Below are 20385 nucleotides of genomic sequence, written 5' to 3'. Positions count from 1 at the left end.
GGGGAGTTCACAGACAGCTCCTCTGAGGCCTCGGGAGCCAAATGAGCTACATTACATGTAGTAATCCTGCAAGACTCTTTCTTACTTCAGAAAGATGTGAAATGGAGATAAACCTCAATGGTTATGAAGTGTGTTGCCTGGGTTTTTTTGTTTGAATGGGCGGATTTGGTATTTTCTTGTTTCCTTGTGGTACTGCACAGGTATGCAGACTGGGATCTGAATGTGAAGAATTTTATCTGGTCTTGGGCCTTCCTGTAGCTCTGGCCCCTCTCTCCACCAACGAAAACACAGGAGTAGAAGATGCTCCTCTTCATGGTTGGCTTTGACAGTGTCTAATGTGCAGACAAGGAAGGTCAGTAAAAAATACAGAATTACGAGAGCTCGGTGGACATGATAGACAAGGGTAGAAGGATAGAGAAAATACTGATTTACACCATTAACAACGAGGAGGAAATGTCTTCTCAGTGACAAGAGGAACTTGTACTATACAAGTAGGTGGTTCTCCTGTGCAACAGCTCATTAAGTGTTAAGCTGGGCAACATACCAGCCTCTAGTGAGTTAAAAGGCTGATAACATCAACAGTTAAGGAGAAAAAACAATACATTCTGCAGAGGTTGTGAACTTTTTAATGTGTTCTGACTTACACAGCAGGTTCAATGCCAGTACAACACTATTTAAACTGCCATTGATTCTGAATGTTTTAAGAGATGTAATGAGAAAAAAGGCTTAGAATAAAAATAAAGAGACTGCAAGATGCTAGCAAAATATGAAGGCAGCTGATAAAGGGTGAGGAAAAAGGTTTTTTTTCCCTGAGTTTCATTTCTTTGACTAAATGACATGCAGAACTAGAGAGTTCTAAATTTATCATCAGCTTATAAACAAATAATAGAACATTGTGTAAAGTACGCTTCTATTAGCATGCCAGCAATAATTCAAAGGTTTTTCAAGGGTTCTCTTTTGTTTACTGATGTTCTTAATCTCTTTCCCGCTAAGTTAAGTGACTGGCTGGTTCTATTTAACTTTGTTAATTTTAGACTTGCCTTTCCATAGGTGCAATCTCTAATGGATGGAGTTGGTATGGTTTCACAGTCTATGTATCTAGGATTATTGCAGTCTGGACTGCTATTTGTGCTTCTGCATGCGATCTTGCTCTGTACTGCTAAGATGTGGATTTTATTTCTTTATTACACCTAGCTTCTCTTTGGTCTGAAAACAGCTTTGGTTACTGAGGAATTGGAACTATAAACTTGTTGATTATAAATAAAGTGTTTACTGAGTTTATTTCTCATATAGCTGTGTTCTCTGCTTAAGGTTACTGTCTGCATTTTAGGCTTTTTGTATAGTGCAAGAATGCCTAGGGCCAGCTTGAGCAAGTAAAACTTGCTTGTGCTTTGTGTTTTAGGCACAGATCGGTTTTGAACTTCAGGTGCTATAAGCATGTCAGCACAGGAATGTGTGCAGACCAAGAATTCCCCCCTGCTATGACAAGAGTTAGTAACCTGGACATACTGTGCTACTTGTAATTATACATTTACTAACTCAAGGTGGTCATTTCCTACCATCTTGGAGTAAAGTGACTTGTATCTGAACCTGTTTGTTTGTGTATGTTTACCTTTAAGAAACTCCAATGATTTTTTTATTTTATTTTTTCCCCTTCACATCTTAAATGGTGGAGATGCTGAATATATTTGGGGCTTATAATATCACCAGCCCATGGATAAGGCCTGTTTATGCCAAGTCCTTGCCTTTATTTGCGATTTAAATGCAGCATTATACCGACATGTCCTTTCCTGAATCTCTGATATGAAATAGTATGTTATCTTGATCCTGCTTTATATAAGGTGTTATTAAACTATGTTTATGTTTTCTGGAATGTTTCCTTCAAAACTCTGCAGTTTTATTAGAGGAAAATCGAATAAATTTCAAGAAAGCATCCTAAAAATGGGTTGTTAAAGAACATCGTTCAAACAAGTATTATTTCTGTTAAACTTGCTATGCAAATACTTAGCTGGCACATCTAATTAAAAATACTGCTTTATACAGGGTGAGTCAGGCTTTTTAATTTCACAGCAACAAATTGTTTCCAGTTCTATTTCTATTTTGTGGACAAAACTCAATTATTCTCAAACATAATGCTTGCTTCTTTTACACTAATGCTGACTACTTGTTGAAGTATGCAGGTATGGTTTAACTTTTTCTGTAACATAGTTAACATTTCTGTTCAAGTCTAACCAGATTGTTTTGTTCAGGTTCCTATTAGCAAAATAATTGAGTGTGGAGGGGGGGAGGTTGCGAATTGAAAACTAAAGTCTTCCACAAAAATACATCTGTTGCTTAAACAAAAAAACACCCCAGGCGAACTTAATAAAAATTAAAAACTGGTGTGTGTAAGTTAGCCCGTAAGCCGGGATTATGTTTCTTTCCCCCCGCATTTCATACCTTGCAAGACATGGACGTTTCAAAGCCTTCTGTTAGAGGAGCTAGTTAATAACTCTGCACCTTAGTGGAGAACTGTGGTGCTCAGGTGACAGCTGAAGTTTACCTTCTGGTGATGTTCTGACAAGACTTATGCTGCCTTAGTCTAAAAATCTATCCAGATAAAACTATTTTGAATCAACTGTAACTTATGGCCTAATTTTTGGAAATAAAACACCACTTGACTTCAGGTTTGTCTTTGGGTGTATTGCATTTGTCCTAAAGCTGATTTACCAAAGTTGCAGTAAAACCCAGATTTGTTTGGAAGCTGGCAGCGCTTGTAAATCTTAATCCTGTGTGTTGTGTCTTATCTATAGTAATGACCAAAAATAGCATCCTGTTTTTCTGGGGAATTGTTCTTTTTGTCTTTTCAGTGTATGCAGAGAATATTTCCAGAACGGTGGGAAGAGAAAAGCACTCGAGAAAGATGAAAAAAGAGCACTTCTTGCTTCTAAGACCACTCCAGCTTTAAGTGTCCCCCAGGCTCCCAAGATCGAAGATCCCTTGCCAAACTCTGGCTTGACAAATCATGAAGCCGTAACAGAAGAGTAAGTTTTACTTGTTTTCAGACTGATTTTCTCTGTCTTTGTGTGACAGTACTTACCTGGAAATTTTTTCCCTGTAACGTATTAGATCAGTCTGATATATTTTTAATAGTTAAGAAGGGGCATTTTCATGTGAATATATACATTTTACAAAAAATACTTATGTTGTAGTATATTTTGGTAGATGCCATAAAAAAAAGTTGCTTGAGAATGACTACTTAGTCATCTTAATTTAAGTCTTAGAGCTGTTTCACTTTTGCATGTCATTGGTGTGCAATGCAATTTATGTAAAACCTTGAGGTGAAATAAGGGAGATTGTAATTAAGTTAGAATCTAATGGCTGTTCAGCACTGTTGAAAAGTCAATTGCTTATGTAAGTACTAAGTGCCAAATGTAAATATCAGAGTACTTAAAACTTTCCCTTCATAAATAATTGCAGAGAAACTCTTCCAATAATACACTTCAAAAGCAATTTTGAATTACAACCCTTAATTTTAAATGTGCTAGCTTTCTGATGACTGGCTTTGCGGAAGTTGTAGTATCCTTGAGGTATTTTCCTAACAACAGTTTTAATTTTTTGACCTTCACTCAAGTAGGAATTTTATTTTTGGCATTCAGGAGTAGCTTTATTATTTCAGTTACAGTCTCACCCTCTGTTTTTCTTACATGGGTCATGTTTGTGGCTATTCAGGTGTGGTGGAAGAAACACTTAATATTTTGCAAGGATAATGGCATAATGAATACATAAGCATATTCTCATTAAATGTTACACTTAGGACTTGCTTCATGTTCTTGCAACTGTCTGCAGTAGTGGTGTTTCTGTTCTGAGAAGACGTTTTTCTCATTATTGCAGCACAGCTGCTGTGATCAGCACTTTAAGTTAGATATGGTATTAGGAAAGAAATGAGCATGCTACTAATGTTATGAAGAGATGTGTCAGTCCTTATGAACTAATATCTTGTGCAGTTTCTTGTGTTTGTAAAGTAATTTGCAAAAGGCATTAAGATTCCAAATGCCCATGTGGTTGAATAGCTGCATGAAAAATGAATACATTTTCCCTGTTCTTGTCCTATTATAACAAGACAAAATAGATGCTTCTGAAATGAAGGTAGTGGCTTCTCATAAGCTGACTTCCTCCACAGACTCCTCTTTTTACTGCTCATTTTGCTAAGTCAGCCTCAAAATGAATACCTGTTTTTAATGAGAACTGCCAGGCACTTTCACACAAAGGTATGATAAGATACTAATACATTATAATATCTCAGTAATGCTGGCATTTGTTAACACATAATTTTAGCATTACTATAAATAGCAGTTGGTTAAAACTTGTTTGTTTAAATCAATAGGTTTGGTAATCACACGCTACTTAAAGTTGATTTGGCTTCCACTGGGAGGCCTTGTCACGATAAAGCATTAGCCCTCTCTTTGCATGTGCTCTGTTGTCATACTTTGTAATGGCTGTTGGGGAGCTAACTTCACAAGTGTCTTCTTGCTGCCTGTAGGCTTACCTTTTGTTCTGACTAGTGTGTATAGAAAGTAGTTAATAGAGAAGTTTTTATTCAATAATTTTAAAAGTACTTTTTAGTTGTTAATATAGTGAGTGATTATGGGTTTTTTTATCTTTGTTCTAAAACTGTAAAAATACATACATTCATAAAGACATACCTGGCAGAGGCAAGTTTCTATTATCAGAGGAAGCAACAGATGATAGTAAGGTTCTTAGTAGATGTACAGACCTTAAAGCAACAAGGCATAGTTGTTCTGTGAAGCTGCCCAGCATGAAAATTCAATTTCTTCCTCTATGCCTTAGAAGAAATTAGAGTTTATCAGAATGAAAGTGGACTGTGTATTACACAAAGCATACTTTCCTCCTAAATGCTTTTCTACCATGTCTGATCAGTAACTGAAGTCTGAATCTCACTGAGGTCTTTGTACAAGGGGTTCTTCTTCCCACTAAAGGGAAGAAGGAAGGGGAACTTCTTCCCACACATGCACATGTTCATATTCTGGCACTCCTTTCTGGTCATATAACACTATGTTGTCTATAGGTATGGCTAAGCCTGTGACTTTGGTTTACTCTAGGTAAGCGTAAAAACCGTAATTTTGTTCTTCACATATAATCTTCTCTCAAGTAGTATTTAAACCAAGTTCCTTCTGTAGGACCTCTTTCTGAATCTGCCTTTACTGGAGAACTTGTGGAGACACTGTACTTTGCTTGTTAAGGAGCAAAGCAGGCTTAAGAGTAAAAAGTTCCATGGGTAATAGAAAAGATGCTGAGAGATGTGGAGAGCAGCTCAGCCAGCTCTTAAAGGTGAGAGAAGGAAATATCATAGGAGCCAGAAATGCAAAGTTTACTGCAACTCAGTCACTCAGCTATTCTGATGAACCCATTTCCAGTTGCTCATGTTGCTCACCTCTTTGCCACTTTAAAATTGGTGAATTGCACAGCAATAACTAATGTGAAGTTATTTTTTACTTTCTTCTATATGAAAAATAATGTATTTTCTGCAGTACTTCCTTCCACCTCATAATGAGTACTTATGTCTCTGACATTACAACTGCACCTGTTGTGAAGTTGGACATCAAAGTGCCAAGTCTTGCAAGATGAAACTGGTTGTTATCTGCTCTTTAACAGTTCCTCCCTTCAATAAATCAGTTCCCTCTTTGTTCTGTTTTTGAGTATTTTCTTTTGCCGTCAAATTAAGCAGCCTTGCTTTTTATCCTTAATGGTAAAAGTCACAGACTTTTTGTATGGATTCTTCTCAGGGCCTAGTTTGACTGTCTCTTAAGGTACAACCAGTTATTCCTTCTTTTATAAGTATCCCAGCAAAGTAGATCTTCTCTTTGGATTTGAGGCATACCAGTGTTACCACTCCAGACCAGATGTATAGCTTTGTTCTGCTTTTCTGACAGCAGCATAAGGCTTCTGAAATTTCTTCCCCCTCATGTCCTTGATAAATAATAGTGTAATTTAAAACTGTGAACTAGGAGATCAGCACTTAAAGTGATTAATTTCAGAGATAGTGACTTTCCTCATGGTCATATCATTGCTCTACTTCTATCTACTTCCAAGAGAAAATGTCATTTTACCTGTACAGCATGTAGTTGAATAATAGGTACATTTTTAAGGGGGCTACTAATAAAGAGCTGTAGTTCATTTAATAAAGTTCTTGAAATAAACAAGTGGGGGACATATTTAAAAAGCAGCCATTCCCTGGAAGTGTTCAAAACCCATGTAGATGAGGCCCTGACATGGTTTAGTGGTGGACTTGGCAATCCTAGAGTAATGATTCAACTTGATGATCTTAAAGGTCTTTTCCAATCTAGTTGATTCTGTTATTCTGCTTCTCAGGTTATGTACACTTCTTCACCAGTTCCTGATCTTTAACTATTCACATTTTGGTTTTTCTACCTGTACACTAATGCATTGAAGAATTATGCATCAAGATGTGCCTGGATATTGCCTACAGTGACAGAGTACTTCCTTTGCTTTTAATGTTGCCTTGGCTGAAAATCATTAAGAAACAGGGGTTGAAGGATGGTTATTAGTGAATTCAGCAAGACTGTGTTTCTAATGAAGTCACTGGCTCACTAGATGAGTGATTGTCACCTAAATTACAGCTTCAAAACTATTTCAAGCACCTAACTAGGCTCCTGTTCCTACTGGCAGCCTAGGAGTTGCTACTAAGCAATTCATCACACCTGTGCTCTGAGAGGCAGCAAAACCTTACAAGCAACAGGAAGTCAAGACACAAGTGAGAATCGGAATCTCTGCTACTTTTATGATTTCAAAGTACGTTTACATTGAATTTAGATTACAAGGCTCCTTGGATGTGACACACCTATCAAAGTGAATTTGTTCTCCATTAGTGTAGAAGAGAGTTTCTGGCATCTGCTCAGATTGGAACCCAGAGTTACAGCTTTCCAGAAGTGTGTCCAATGCTGTAGTAGTCTTAAGTATTGTCTCCCTTCACCCAGTCAAAAAATAACAGTGCAGCCAAGGATGCGGGTTGTGTAAGAGAGGAAGACAGAATACATTGCAGTGATTTTTCACTTTACTGTAGGTGAGGAGGGCTCTCATGGAGATTAGAGGGTTCTGGGTTATATTGCTTAATTTTAATTTCTACAGGTATTTCATCAAATACTTTAAATGGAAAATGTTTTTAAATGGAAATCACTGGAGGCTGTCCCTCTCATAGGAAGTTTTCTCTGCACTGTAGAGTCACATTCTCTGTTCTTGTATTTCATGTGTCTCCTGTTGATTTGTCATTGGACTCTTACATAGAACACAAATGTACATACAGACATACATTTTTGCATTTGAATGAGAATCTACCATCAGTGTCTCCATTTGCTGGACAAGGAAACGTGCTTGTCCAGGAAACCTCATACTAGCCTTATGTGGAAAAACACACTGCTTGACTTCAGCCCGTGTTTGTGATTTATGGCCACTAGGATCTGAATGGTCCCTCTGCAGCATTTCAAATTCCTGTTGTACAGATTACATTGTGATTGGCATCCAAGCTGCGGGAAAAATTGTCACTATCCTCTTCATTCTGAAATCCCACTCAGGACTGAGTGACTTCCAGGGCAGCCTGGTAATGTGTGCATTTTAACGTAGGGTTAATTGTTGCATTATTTGCCTTGGTGATGCTGGTATTTTGACAGAACTATCCCCTGGATATCTTCTGTTCTGTGTAGAAGTGAAATCCCTTAACTTGTCATTCATTCTTCCAGATGCAACAAGAAATCCTTTCTTGTTTTTTTCAGCATCCTCTTTGTGGTAGATCACTGGGAGTTTAGGAGCCCAGATCTATTTATGCTGCTTAAAGATACTGCAGAAAATTTTATTCCTTACTGTTTTGTTGTTGCTGTGAGTACATGCATGGTTTTGTTGGACTCCATTAGCCCTGCAGATCTGTTTCTGAAAGTTTTTGTAGTTATTTGTCTCTCGAGGGCTGAGTCTTTCCCAGAAAGATGACAAGTGATATTTTGGAGATGCCAATTGGAATTGGCTACAGACACTTGAAACAAAAAGCAACATTTGCTTGCTGGATAGTTACCATCTCCTCCCTGTAAGTTCTCTGTGAATGTGGTGAGTTTGTGTTTGTTTGCCTCCATTAATGGATTTGGGGTATTCTAAGATCTTAGAAATAGTGATGGAAATTTTTAGATGCAGCTCTGTAAATGATCCAGTAGAAAGAGCTCAAACTGTTGAGTGCTAGTGGTGCTGTGTTTTTGCTTGTTTTTTTTTTTTTTTTATGTGGATGCATTCATTATGTGGATGCATTCATTAAGTTATGTTCTAAAGAACAGGCAGATGCAAAGTCTGTACTAGTGGGCTAGAACAGAGTAGTTTAACTAACAATTAACAATTAACAATGTTTTGTTGGAGTTGCAAAGAAAGAGTAAACAGCAGGGGCCTCCATATTCAGAGTGTAAGGAAAATAACAATGTGTTTGAATGTAGGATGTATTCAACAGCTGAGTCCTGGGTATTAGTGATAACTGAGTGCAACATTCTCATTCTTTTTAAGAGGGACAGCGTATCAGGTTAGACACATGAAATGCCAGGAAGAGGCAAAACTTTTAAATTACATGATAGCTGACTCCCGTACTTCTGTACAGGTGCATTGATCTCACCTGATGCTATGTTCCATACACTGGTAACTGCCTTATCATGAAGAAAGTACTTAAGGTTGGAAACTTGACCACAAATGTTCCTCCTGGCATTGGTCAAGGAGACTGTCCTTTGGGAGATAAGAATGCTTTCAGAGGCAAGGCAGCAGTCACTAACGGCAAAAGTTGCCAGGCAACTTTTTTCTTTGTTTTGTTTTACATTATACATTTAACTTGAAAGAGCAGTGATCTCTTTATTTCAGATTGGGTTTGCAGTTGGTCAAAGATGTCACAGCTTCCCAAGAAAGGCAAATCCAGCCTCTAGTGTATATCTCTAGTGTACCTCTGCTGTGGTATAATAGGAGCTTCAACCAGACAGTACAAGAATGTCCTCTGTTTGTTTCTTCAGTCTGCTGTTTTCTTTCTGATCTCCCACTCCTCACAGGATTTTTTTTACCTCAGAAAGTTTTAAAATCTGTTTGAGCAGATGATGAGCCAGTTATTCTGTGTGGGGTTTTTTGGGGTTTTTTTTGGTGGTGGTGGTTGGTTTTGTTTTTTCATTTTTCTATGACATCTTGGAAGAGTATATATGTGCATCTCTGCATTCTGGAACTAGTGTCCTCAGTAGTCTGTCAACTGCCAGCTATCAGTCCAAGCAGTAAGTCATGATTTCTCAAGTTACTTTCTCCTTGTGTCCTGGGTTCACCCTGCCCTCCCCCATCTCCTCCTTTTAAACATTCACCTTTTGTTGTTTGGTAGCATAGGTATTTAGCATTACAGCCATTGGTCTTCTTATCTATAATTTCACCTTGAATAGTAGGGTCCTCACACAGTGGCAGATAAGGATATAGATTTTTGGCTTACTAAAATGTTCACAAGAATTCTTATGGGATGAATCTTCATTTGTGAGTACTACAGTAATACTCTGATTAGGACTCTCCTAAGCCAGACAGCTATTTTTGCCTACTTCTAATTAAAAAGCTTTTGGATACTGCAAAAGAAAATTGATTGCCTGGCATGGAGTAGGTTGGGGGGGCTTTTTTTATTTGGTTGGTTGTTCTTTTTCCCAAGTAATTTTCAGGGATTACTTTCATTCATTTAGATGCTTAGTAGAATAACTTCCCTACAACTTGAGCAGCCAGTTTTTAAGTTTGTGGCTGTGTGTGGACTGATCTAACTCTTTTACAGCATCCGTTGAAAACAGAATTGGAGTGAACCTCCAGCAGTCATCCATTTAAAAAATAAATTAGGTAACATGAAGCAAATTGAAGATTTTAAATTTTTTTTTCAAGGAATAACTAAATGCTTTAAGGTTTGTTTTGTTTACCTTGGAATACAATTATGTGTTCTCTTGTCTTTATTAAACAAATTGTGGCACTTGACTTCACATGCCCTTTAAAATGGGACTGACAAGTAGAAATGCCATAGTGTTACCAGTTTCTCTTTTAAACTCATGAAATTTTAAGTGACTTATGTGACTTCAACACCAATAAGTACTGCAAAAAGGTAAGTAGGAAACACAAAGGAATAGAGAAAGTCTGTCTAGTGGGCACAAAAGTTGCCATTTAATTTCTTACTACAAGTACACAAGTTAATAGTATTACAGCTGCTCTGAACAGAACTCTTCCACTTCAAAACCATCTGCTTTACTGGTGTAGCTTGGCTTTTTAGGTATCTCAGCAATTCAAGTAAGGCATTCATTTCTATTACTCATTACAGTGGTGTTCTGTGAGAAATTTTTTTGCATGAGTTATCTGAAATTGTAGTTCGGAGTATAGCTTCAGAAATAACACTTGATGAAACTGAATTCTTGTTGCTTTTTAGATTGCTCCACTCCTTGGGGAAGATCAGGTTACTTGATGTTGGTAGCTGCTTTAATCCATTCCTGAAGTTTGAAGAATTTCTGACAGTTGGTATAGATATTGTTCCAGCTGTTGAGGTATGTAACACTTGCTGAATTTATATTAAGTTTGATTCTCAGATATTTCAGAATTCTTCAAAATGACTGTAAAACAAAGTATGTTTAATACTTCAGTATGCATCCTAAATATCTGTGCTTTTAATAGGCACTGTGGCCTTCCTACTACATCATTTCCTATGAATAGGATGTAAACTGTAGTTGTGGTTTGGTTTAAAAATCTAATTTTCTTTTTTTTTTTTTTTTCCAATAGTTATGCCTTTATAATGCAGTTGTGAATCTTAAAATTGGAACATTTTAGTAGCCATCTTTTAATAGCATTTCACATATGCCTTTGCATCTTAAAAGGTGTAAATAAAAATTGAGTAGGCTTATGCTTAGGCATGAACCTCCCAAGAAGTTCCTTTCGCTCATAGAAGGAAATGATCAGTGACTGTACTTGGTGAGTTTTTCTGGGGAGCTTTAGTAACCAGTAGTGCACTGTAACAGGGCTTTTCTGTTTGTTGCTAGAAATATTACTGAACTAGTGTTAATCCTAAGGACAAATTTATTGTCACTTTTGGGGTAAATTCAGTTTCTCTAGGCAGTAATTCTGCTGTAATCTTACGTTCTTGCTTTTGCTCTTGACCCAACTTATGTGAGTCATAATAGTGTTTATCAACCAAGCAAAACGACAAAGTGTTATGAAAATGAGAAGATAGAAGTAAATTTCTGACAGAAAAAACCTTGACCATTCACACCTTCACCACTTACAGTTTAAAATCAGGCTCTATTAAAAACAGTGGCCTAAGTTGACCCTCTTCAGAGGTGGAAAGATGAGAATTGTACAAATACAGTAACGCCTTTAACTAGGAAGTAGCATTCTCTTATTTGCCGCATTGTGGTTTACATGCTAAATGCGTGGTATTTTGTTGTGGTTACCAGGTGTAGTTTACTAACACCTAATTTATCTTTTTGTGTATGTGCTTAGAATTAATGAAAGATCTTCCTGGAAAAAAAAAGTAGTCCAAGTCTGATAGATTGCCTTTTAAAGCAATTCAATGTTTGTTTCATCTAAAACACAAAGAAACTTTGAGTGGTCTCCATCTTGCCTAATTTGAAGACTAGGCACCAGTTGCCCAAACACAATTTTACAAATACTTAAGAGACTGTAGGACACCTGCATCCGGCTTTTGGGCAAGACGCAGGATGTGAAGGAGACAGATGCCACTGAAGTGGCAGCCTGTGGCATCTAAAATGGTAATATGTGGCAAGTAAATTTCCAGCTAAGATATACAGGGTGTCTACATCTGGGGTTCTAAGTTCCAGTTGCAGTCAGTGAAGATCTATCAAAAATAGTCAGGGTGAAACCTAAACATCTGCTGTTTCATGGTGAGGTGAATTGTGTTCTGACCTCCTGGGCTGTATTGCCTAGCTCACCAGTGACTATAATGGGAGCATAGGCACCTGAAGTTACATGAGCTGAATCTAAGCATTAATTTTTGGGTATGCATAGTTAATATTTTGCTATGTAGGCTATTGTGCTGTTTTCATAAGAAAATTACTTTTGTTCTCATGAAAACCAATTTAAATGTAGTGACCAAAACCGTTACTGGAAGTGTCCCAGAAATGTCACTTCTGTGGAGGAATATGAGTAATCCAGGCCAGACAAAAGAAGAGGAAACTAAGATCAGGGTAAACAGAACAGGTTTCTTCTTGACCTAGTGTTCTTGTTGGCTGTTCCTTCAAACATTCTGCTCATAACACAGATATTCCAGACTGCAATTAGCAGTGGTTATTTTCATAGAGGAGTTTCATTTGTCTACATTAAAAAAAAAAAAAACCCACAACAAAACAAAACCAAACCCCACAGCAACAAACAATAACGCAAAAAGCAAAATTGGACTGAAGAGAGAATCTCCACTTTGGGAAAACACAAATAAAATGTCATACTTTGGCAAAGCATGCAGTACTGGAATTAAAAATTATAATATACAAGTAGGATTGTGTTCTTAAATGTCAGTGGATGCACTGAAATGTGGCTGCTGTTTCAGTGTCCAGGAGGACTTTAACATCAGTTCAAGATTTGTATATCGAGAGTTAAGTAGCAATCTCCACTTTAACTGCATTTTTGTCCTAAACCTGTCTGCAGAGTCGAGGTTCTGCTTGAAGCACGCTTTAGTCCTGAATTCATCTTTAACATGACTTCTACACAACTGTTTCATTTTTCCACTACTCACAAATACTTGCAGTCTAAATTGTTTTTTTAACTGTATATGTATAACCTCAAACTTTTAAAGTCTTCTAAGTGAAGTTAGCATGGTACTGTGAACAATTACTCTTCAAAGCACTTCCTTCTTCTAAAACTTAATAGAGGATATCATGAAATGACTACTGATGATTTCCTGTTCTAAGTATTATAAGCAAGCAGAATATAGCCCTGCAGGTATAATGGTTGCAATTAAAATTTCTCTATTATAGCCACATAATGCAAGTCTTTCTTGATTTTTGCCCATTGGAGGCCAAGATTAAAGCTGCTGAAAAATAAATCACAAATTCTTATCTTTTTTAAACTGACTTTTTCTAATTTACTGCATACTCTCAGAGAATGGGATATCATATAAGCAGGAATAACATTCTCTTCTACTTGGAAACAATTGTGCTTATCGATTGCTTTAGAAATGCCTTTACAGTGGTGTTCTAAAGAGATTTCTGAATATTTGTTCATAAAAATGCTATAAATATTTTTGTGGTATGAAAATGCCGATTTAAGTCCACCTTTCAGATGTGCTCAACAGAATGTTTTGTGTCTGCTTTCATGTTAACTTACCTGGTTAAGTGTCTGTCATTCGCTGCACATTCTCTTGGCATTAATAACAATTTTTGTTGCTATTGTGTCAAAACTTTATGCCTTAATACCATTTTTAAGAGCGAAGTCAGTACCAGGTTTTGATGAATATAAAGTGTCAAAACTTAAATGTAGTGAATAGCATACTGTTATCTTGATTTTTTTTTTTTTTTTTTTGAATGCTCTGTGATTAAAGATGTTAAGAACTCGCTCTTCTGTATGTTGTATTGCGGTGAGCACATGAGTGATCAACAGATGAATTTATAGCCCTGGACTTACTTTGATAATTGCCCAGATGTGTACTGCTACACTTTGCTTTTACAGTAAGGTTAAAACACGAATCTGTATTACTGCTGCCAAGCAGTTTCTAGTGTATATTGCCTTGCCGTAGCTTCTTTGTTTCTGTACTAGTGAGGAATAACACTTTTTTCCCAAGTGACCGAACTTGGGAAAGCTAAGCTTCTTAGATTCTTTTTGGAGAATTGGTGGAAATACGGAGGTATCAGATTTAGTTTCTAAATACTAATTTCAGGTTTATAAAAATCTGTAAAAGGTTTCTAGCATCTGGAGAAACAAAAGCAGTATAGGCTTATCTGACTTCTTAAAGCATTTGTTAGATAGTTGTTTTGATACTTTGTTCTACTTGAGCTAGATTTCTGTTTTATTATTTTAAGTAAGTGCTCTCAATTAACAAATCTCTAGAAAACTACTGCACATAGAAAATTTTGCTTTGCAACTGTGAAAGCTGGCATTGTATGTTAAATTGATATTTTAGATTGTTGGATTTTAACAGGAGGAGGAGTGTTCAACAGGCTTAATATTTCCTCAAGAGAATGGAGAGGTTCTCATTGATTTTTCTGAAAATCTGGATTGTATTTGCTCTTTAAATTAACCTTTATATTTGTTTGGTTTTTTTCATATTCCATCAGAGCGTATACAAATGTGACTTCTTAAATCTTCAAATTCAGCAACCACTCCAACTGGCACAAGATGCTATAGATGCCTTTCTTAAGCAACTGAAAAACCCTATTGATTCTCTACCTGGAGAACTGTTCCATGTCGTTGTTTTCTCACTCCTCCTTTCTTATTTTCCATCACCCTATCAACGATGGATATGCTGCAAGAAGGCACATGAACTTCTCGTATTAAATGGCTTACTGCTTGTAATAACTCCTGATTCATCTCATCAGAATCGCCGGGCTATGATGATGAAAAGCTGGAAAATTGCCATAGAGTCCTTGGGTTTTAAACGCTTCAAGTATTCCAAGTTTTCTCACATGCACCTGATGGCATTTAGGAAGACTTCCCTGCAAACAACAAGTGACTTAGTTAGCAGGAACTACCCAGGAATGTTGTATATCCCACAGGATTTCAACAGCATAGAGGAGGAGGAGTATTCCAACACTTCCTGCTATGTTCGATCAGATACAGAAGATGAACAACTAGCTTATGGTTTTATGGAGCTACCTGATGCTCCTTATGACTCAGACTCTGGAGAAAGCCAGTCTAGTTCAATTCCTTTCTATGAGCTAGAAGATCCTATATTGCTTCTAAGTTAATGTAGTTGTTGAAAGGCCCTTTCAGTCAAACTCTTGCTTAACTGATTTTGCTATACTAACATGGGCTCAACACACAAAAACGGTTTGCATAAAGAAAATGCAAAGGTTTACAGAGTTTGCTATTTTTTTCTACTTTTGAATTTTAAAATTTATTCTTGTATGAAAGTGAAGAAAATACAAGTTTTATGCACATGACTCATGTCATAGCATAAATTGCTGTTACTTTCTTTAGATTTGTATCACTAATTCTTTTCAAGAAAGGTACCATTCTTTTCTTTAGTGCTGTGAAGTGTGAATTCTATTTAATTTGTTAAACGTTGTTTCAATATTTTAACCCAATGTGGTTGAGCTTAAGGCACTGGAGTTGGTGGGCTTCTGAGAAGTATATGTAGGAAGAAATAATTAGCACTTTAACTAAATGTGCAGATAGTTTAAGACACTTGGTTACACGTATCCCTTCGTAATTATGGAGCAAAACTTTTTCCCAGAATTTGTTTCACTCTGAGTAAGCCAGAGATGGAGAAACTATAATGCTTGCACATTTAATTTTGTTTGTTGCAGCCCTCTTGAGGTAAAGCCAAATGGAGGTAACACCCAATACTGGAATATATTCATCCGTAGTTATACATACAGTGTAATTTTGTTGCATAACTAGCAGTTAGATATGAGATTTCTGAAGAGGTTATCCCCCCCAGAGGAGTATGGTACGTCTAGACAGTTATGTTTCACTTGAAAGCTGGAATGTGGTTTTGCACTTTTATGAGTGTACAAGCACAGACATATATCAGTATTTTTCTCCAGTTCTCTTCAAACTGTTTTTTTTTTGGGGGGACTGGGTGGGTTTGTTATGTTTTAAAGTAAATTATTTATGCATTTTTAAAAACAAGTATCTCTTTCTTTAGTTGTCCTTATTTGTAGACCTCCCAAGTTATACAGTAACTACAGACCAATTTTGTAAAAAGGAACATAATTATACAGTTTTTCAAGGATACACATATTTGCACAAAGTTGTGTATTCAGACCACACAAGTGAAGTTAACGTGATTTGTTTGCTTATGTGGACCCCAAAATCTTCTGGATAGCTAAATAAAAACTCCATAGCTGTCTGAAAACTGGTCCTCACTATAAGGAGATGGAACAGAAGTGGTTTACATCTATTAAGTTTTTTAACTTGGGTAATAAATCTGTGAGTTTTTGCAGGAAAAAACAATTATATTCAGTGGTAAACCCAAGGGATTCAGTATTAGCTTAGCTTAGCTTTCCCTCCATCTAAAAATAATGGCCAGAATTTTCAGGTTTGGATGTTAGGCTGTTAAATCTATATGTAAGTGCCTAATAATAAATGATTTGAACTAGGTGCCACATCGGGGTTTTAGACTGACTTCTGCAAAATGGTAGAAAATACTAATACAGAGTTTCAAAGGTGGTTGTGGTAAAATGCACCTTACACTGTATTAACCTACCATATTGTACTTATCATAGAGAGGTTACCAGATAAACTGAAGTTGTAGTGTGGAATTTACAGTGGTTGCTACAAAAAATGAAACTTACTCCTTCCATTGAAGTTTTGCACTGAAAGTGTCACAGTTTGACCTACCTGGTTGGTTTTTTTTTCTTTTATACTGCTTCCTACATAGAGTCATCCCCCATTGGTCCAGTTTACACTCGAAATGTGATCTGGACTGTAATGCTTTATTCTTTAACATATGCTTTTTGTGTTTCTCTCCTTAAATTTAAAGCATTCCCTAATACCTGATTAGATTTGTTACTCAATCTGAATGATATCCTTATATACAAACCAAACAATTCTGATGTATTAAAAAAAGTTTTGACATACAAGCGTTAAGGTTGACCTTTTTTGGTTATTTTTTACAGAGAATACTTCTCTAATGAAATAGACAATGGCTCCAAAATTGGCTCTAAGTCAGTATTTGCATCCAATGCTTTACCACTTCACTTGTCGTTCAAAGCCTTTCTTCTTCCCAGTTAACCACTGACTCCAGCAGTGCTCCTGTTAAAAGCTCAAATGCTGGTGCTATAAATTCAGCTGTTTATGGAAACTTAATCTGTGCATACTTCAAAGTGTACCTAACATTTTAACTGATACTCCTTTTAAAACAAGTTATATACCAGCTAACATATATGTTGGCATTGATTAAATTTTGTGATTCATACAAAAAAGTATTTCAGACCAAGATCTATCCCCTCCAAACAGTTTAAAATATTAACATTTAAAATCTAAGCCTTTTTGACAGGTTGGTGACACCATAGTATTTGTGGTTTAGGGACCTGAAGCTCAAAAACAGCTTGGTTTTTTTTGCTGCTCATTCAAATACCTGAAGGGGGGGTTGGGGGTGTGTGTGTTTAGTTTGGTTTTTTAATTTTTACCTTTTTTACCTTTTTTTTTTTTTTTGGGGGGGGGGGGGTGGGCAATGGGGAGGTAGAAAGTGGGATTTACATAAATCTCTTATCTCCCTGAACAACAAAGTGGTGATAGCAGGAGTTGTTGGATATTTGGCTTTGGTGCAAGAAGAATGTTTCTAGACTATGAAGTATTTGAAAATTATGACTGTGCAAGAGATCTCTTGTTCTTAAGGTGCTGGAGAGGAAAAGGAACGTGTATTTGCATTTCTGTTGTCTTTATGTCACTACCTTTTGTGAACAAAGCACATTTATTAAAAAATACAAAACCTGAATCTTTTTAAAGACTGTTTCTTTGAGGTGGAGATGTCCCTTTTCTTTCCTGTGCAATTGGCTTATGCAGAAATCTAGTGAAACCAATGCATAGTTTTCCTTATTGTCAAGAAAGTAGTTGTGTTTGGGTTAATTTTATAAACTGAATTACAGTACAGATGTTAAATTGGGTACTTCAGTTTCAGCATCCACATCTTGGTTGTGGTCTTTGCTTTACAGAAGGCCTTCTGGAGTTCCTCCAGTTGTACCATGTTTCTTTGCCTGCCCACTTAGAATGCAACCACTTTTTTTAAGACAGTTCCTCTCTTCTCTCTTTACATGTTCTTAATTTCTCTTCTGTCTCCCTGGAATATTTTTGCAGCAGAGTGCTTGTGTTTGTTTGTTGCAAACCCATGGAACTTTAGGCTTGTTGGGTGGTTTTACTGAGTTTTGAAGAGGGAAAAGGATCTTGGAGACAGCTCAGGTTCTGTTGAATCAGTTGTCTGAATAATAAAGACAGCCTGTTGACAGTCAGTTCCTTGGATATCCAGCTGCCGGCAGTCAGCACTAGGGCTTCTTGACTGTGGGAGGGAAAGGGGCTGGTTGGGATGAAGGGATTACAGGAACAAGGGACATAAATGTGTAACAGGCCAGCCCTCTTGGAAGTTCAAAGAACCCCTGTGCAGCTGCTGTCTAAACTTCATTCAAACACCCATCTCCCTGCAAGGGCCAATTCAGAACCTCTCTTTGTAACGGTGTTGTGAAAATAGTGATGGTTAAGGAAGCGTGCCTGCTGTATAAATGCGAGGGAGGTGAAAGCCTTTGTTTTGGAAGCACGCAGGTCAGTCCAGGATCAGGGTCCTGCTAGCCAAGGATCACAGAATGGTTTTGGGTTGGAAGGGACCGTAAAGCTCATCTGGTTCCATAGGCAGAGGCACCATCCACTCAACCAGGTTGCTCAAAGCCCCGCCCAACCTGGCCTTGAACACTGCCAGGGATGGGGCAGCCACGGCTTCTCCAGGTAACCTGTTCCAGGCTGATGTGGGTTCAGTCTGCCTTGCAGTCCTGACTCAAAACACTTTTCTCCCTCTTCCGTGTCCTAAGTACCAGCGGACAGTACTTACCGTTTTGATGATTTTTATTCTTCCTGCCTACCAACCTTTCAGTGGTCTGTGCAGTGTGCCTTCACTGCTGCCCGTCAGCTGCATGCTGCTGAATTAATTCCCCAGAGCACGACAGCTATGGGGCTGGAGCTACCGATAGAACGCTGTTATAGCCCCGCGCTGTCCCGTTCTCCCGGCCCGCCGCGTAAGGTTCCGGCAGCGGCGGCGTTTGAGCCTCGGCGGGGCCCGTACCCGGGCCGCTCGCTCAGCCTCAACATGGCGGCGGCGCTGCGCGAGGGGCGGGAAGTTTCCGGGACGCCTGTTGAGGTGAGTGCAGGCCGGACCGGGCCGCCTCCCGCAGCTGGGGGCCACGGCGGGGTCCGCGGCACCGTCAGGCTGGGGACGGGTCTGCCCTGCGTGGAGCAGGGCCCTGTCACCGCGGCGTGGCGAGGGGAGCCGGGCGGCCTGGCTGGGAAAGCGGGCGGCTGTACAGAGCGGGCTCCCGGGCGGTGCGCGGCGTTGGTCTGGCAGAGCCGCGGCTGGCAGCGCCCGCTCCGCGGGCCGAGCACCGACATGGAGCTTACCGGGCGGGTTAGGCCAGCAGCTGGTGCTTGGGCAGTGGCCTCTCTGTGTCTGACACCGGTAACCCGGAACGTGGGCCCGGCATCAGCATCTGGGAACTACCGGGGTCGGTCACTGAGGTTTAAGCTTAAGGTATTAATTAGCTAAACAAGAGGTTTTGTTTAAAAAAAAAAAAAAAAGGTACATGTTAAACTGGAAGAATAAAGCTGAAGGAAAGTGGATCCAGTATTTTGGATAAACCTCACCTGGACTTGAAATCAGCTGCAAACTACCAAACCGTCTTTGAGTTTTGGTTCTTTTTTTACGTTCTTAGATAAATTAGGGTAAAAACTACTTTGGGAATGGCAGCCCTTTATGTATAGGAAAGCCCTGGGGTAGTTCAGTCTCTAAATCTCTACTTAGGCTCTCGGTTTTGCTTAAAATTGTGTTTGCAATAGCTGACACGTCTTTAAAAATGGGCATACAGATTCCGTTTTGGATCTGAGAGTAGTTAGCTCAGGTATGCAGCTAGGAGGTTGCAATCTAAACATTGAAAGAGCATTAGTTTGAAAACCAAGCAAATACAACACCCTCCCTCCCCCCTACTTTTAACAGTCTAAACTGTCAGTCTTAACAGATAGCTGTGTTTTAAAGAAGAAATCAGATACTGGAACTTTCCATTTAAATTGCCTGAATTGCTGTGTTACGTTTATTTGGTAATAGCTGTGTGATGGGATACATAATCATGAAAACGCTCCTCTTCCTCTTTTCACCAGAAAGTTGACCGTGTGTTTCAGTTAGCACAACACGAATGGTGACCAGCATGGTTTGCTAATTGGCTAGAAGGTGTCTCCAGGAAGCGGAGGTTGCGTTCAGGGTCCGGGCTGTCATGTTGCATATACCTTGTGCTCAAGCAGACGTGGTGCCTTCCTGCCATCGCACCTGGTGCAGCACGTGGGGCAGCAGCAGGGGAGCTTCCCTCTGGTGTTTCTCGTGGTGTGATGGCAGCAAGACTCCCCTTGGAGCTGAGGCCGTCACAGTAGTTTTCCGTCAGGGTGGCTGCTTGCCTGCAGGAGTTTGCTAGTGTAAGGATCCCACCAGAAAAT

General features: G+C 38.5%; 1 protein-coding gene across 1 annotated transcript in view; it reads left to right on the top strand.

Annotated features, from left to right (window-relative positions):
- The window catches only part of SAMTOR (S-adenosylmethionine sensor upstream of mTORC1), a 36355-nt gene extending 18737 nt beyond the window's left edge, over nucleotides 1-17618 (top strand). Inside the window, exons 3-5 of the mRNA XM_080614753.1 lie at nucleotides 2850-3023; nucleotides 10463-10577; nucleotides 14313-17618. Coding sequence (XP_080470879.1) covers nucleotides 2850-3023; nucleotides 10463-10577; nucleotides 14313-14942 — 919 coding nt within the window. The 3' untranslated portion in view covers nucleotides 14943-17618. The remainder of the gene's footprint in view (nucleotides 1-2849; nucleotides 3024-10462; nucleotides 10578-14312) is intronic.
- The last annotated feature ends 2767 nt before the right edge of the window (nucleotides 17619-20385 follow it).

Source organism: Psittacula echo, assembly GCF_963264785.1.
Source record: "Psittacula echo genome assembly, chromosome: 1".
NCBI classification, from domain to species: Eukaryota; Metazoa; Chordata; class Aves; order Psittaciformes; family Psittacidae; genus Psittacula; species Psittacula echo.
Note: the sequence above shows the minus strand (reverse complement) of the source record. Positions and strands in the feature narration are given on the sequence as shown.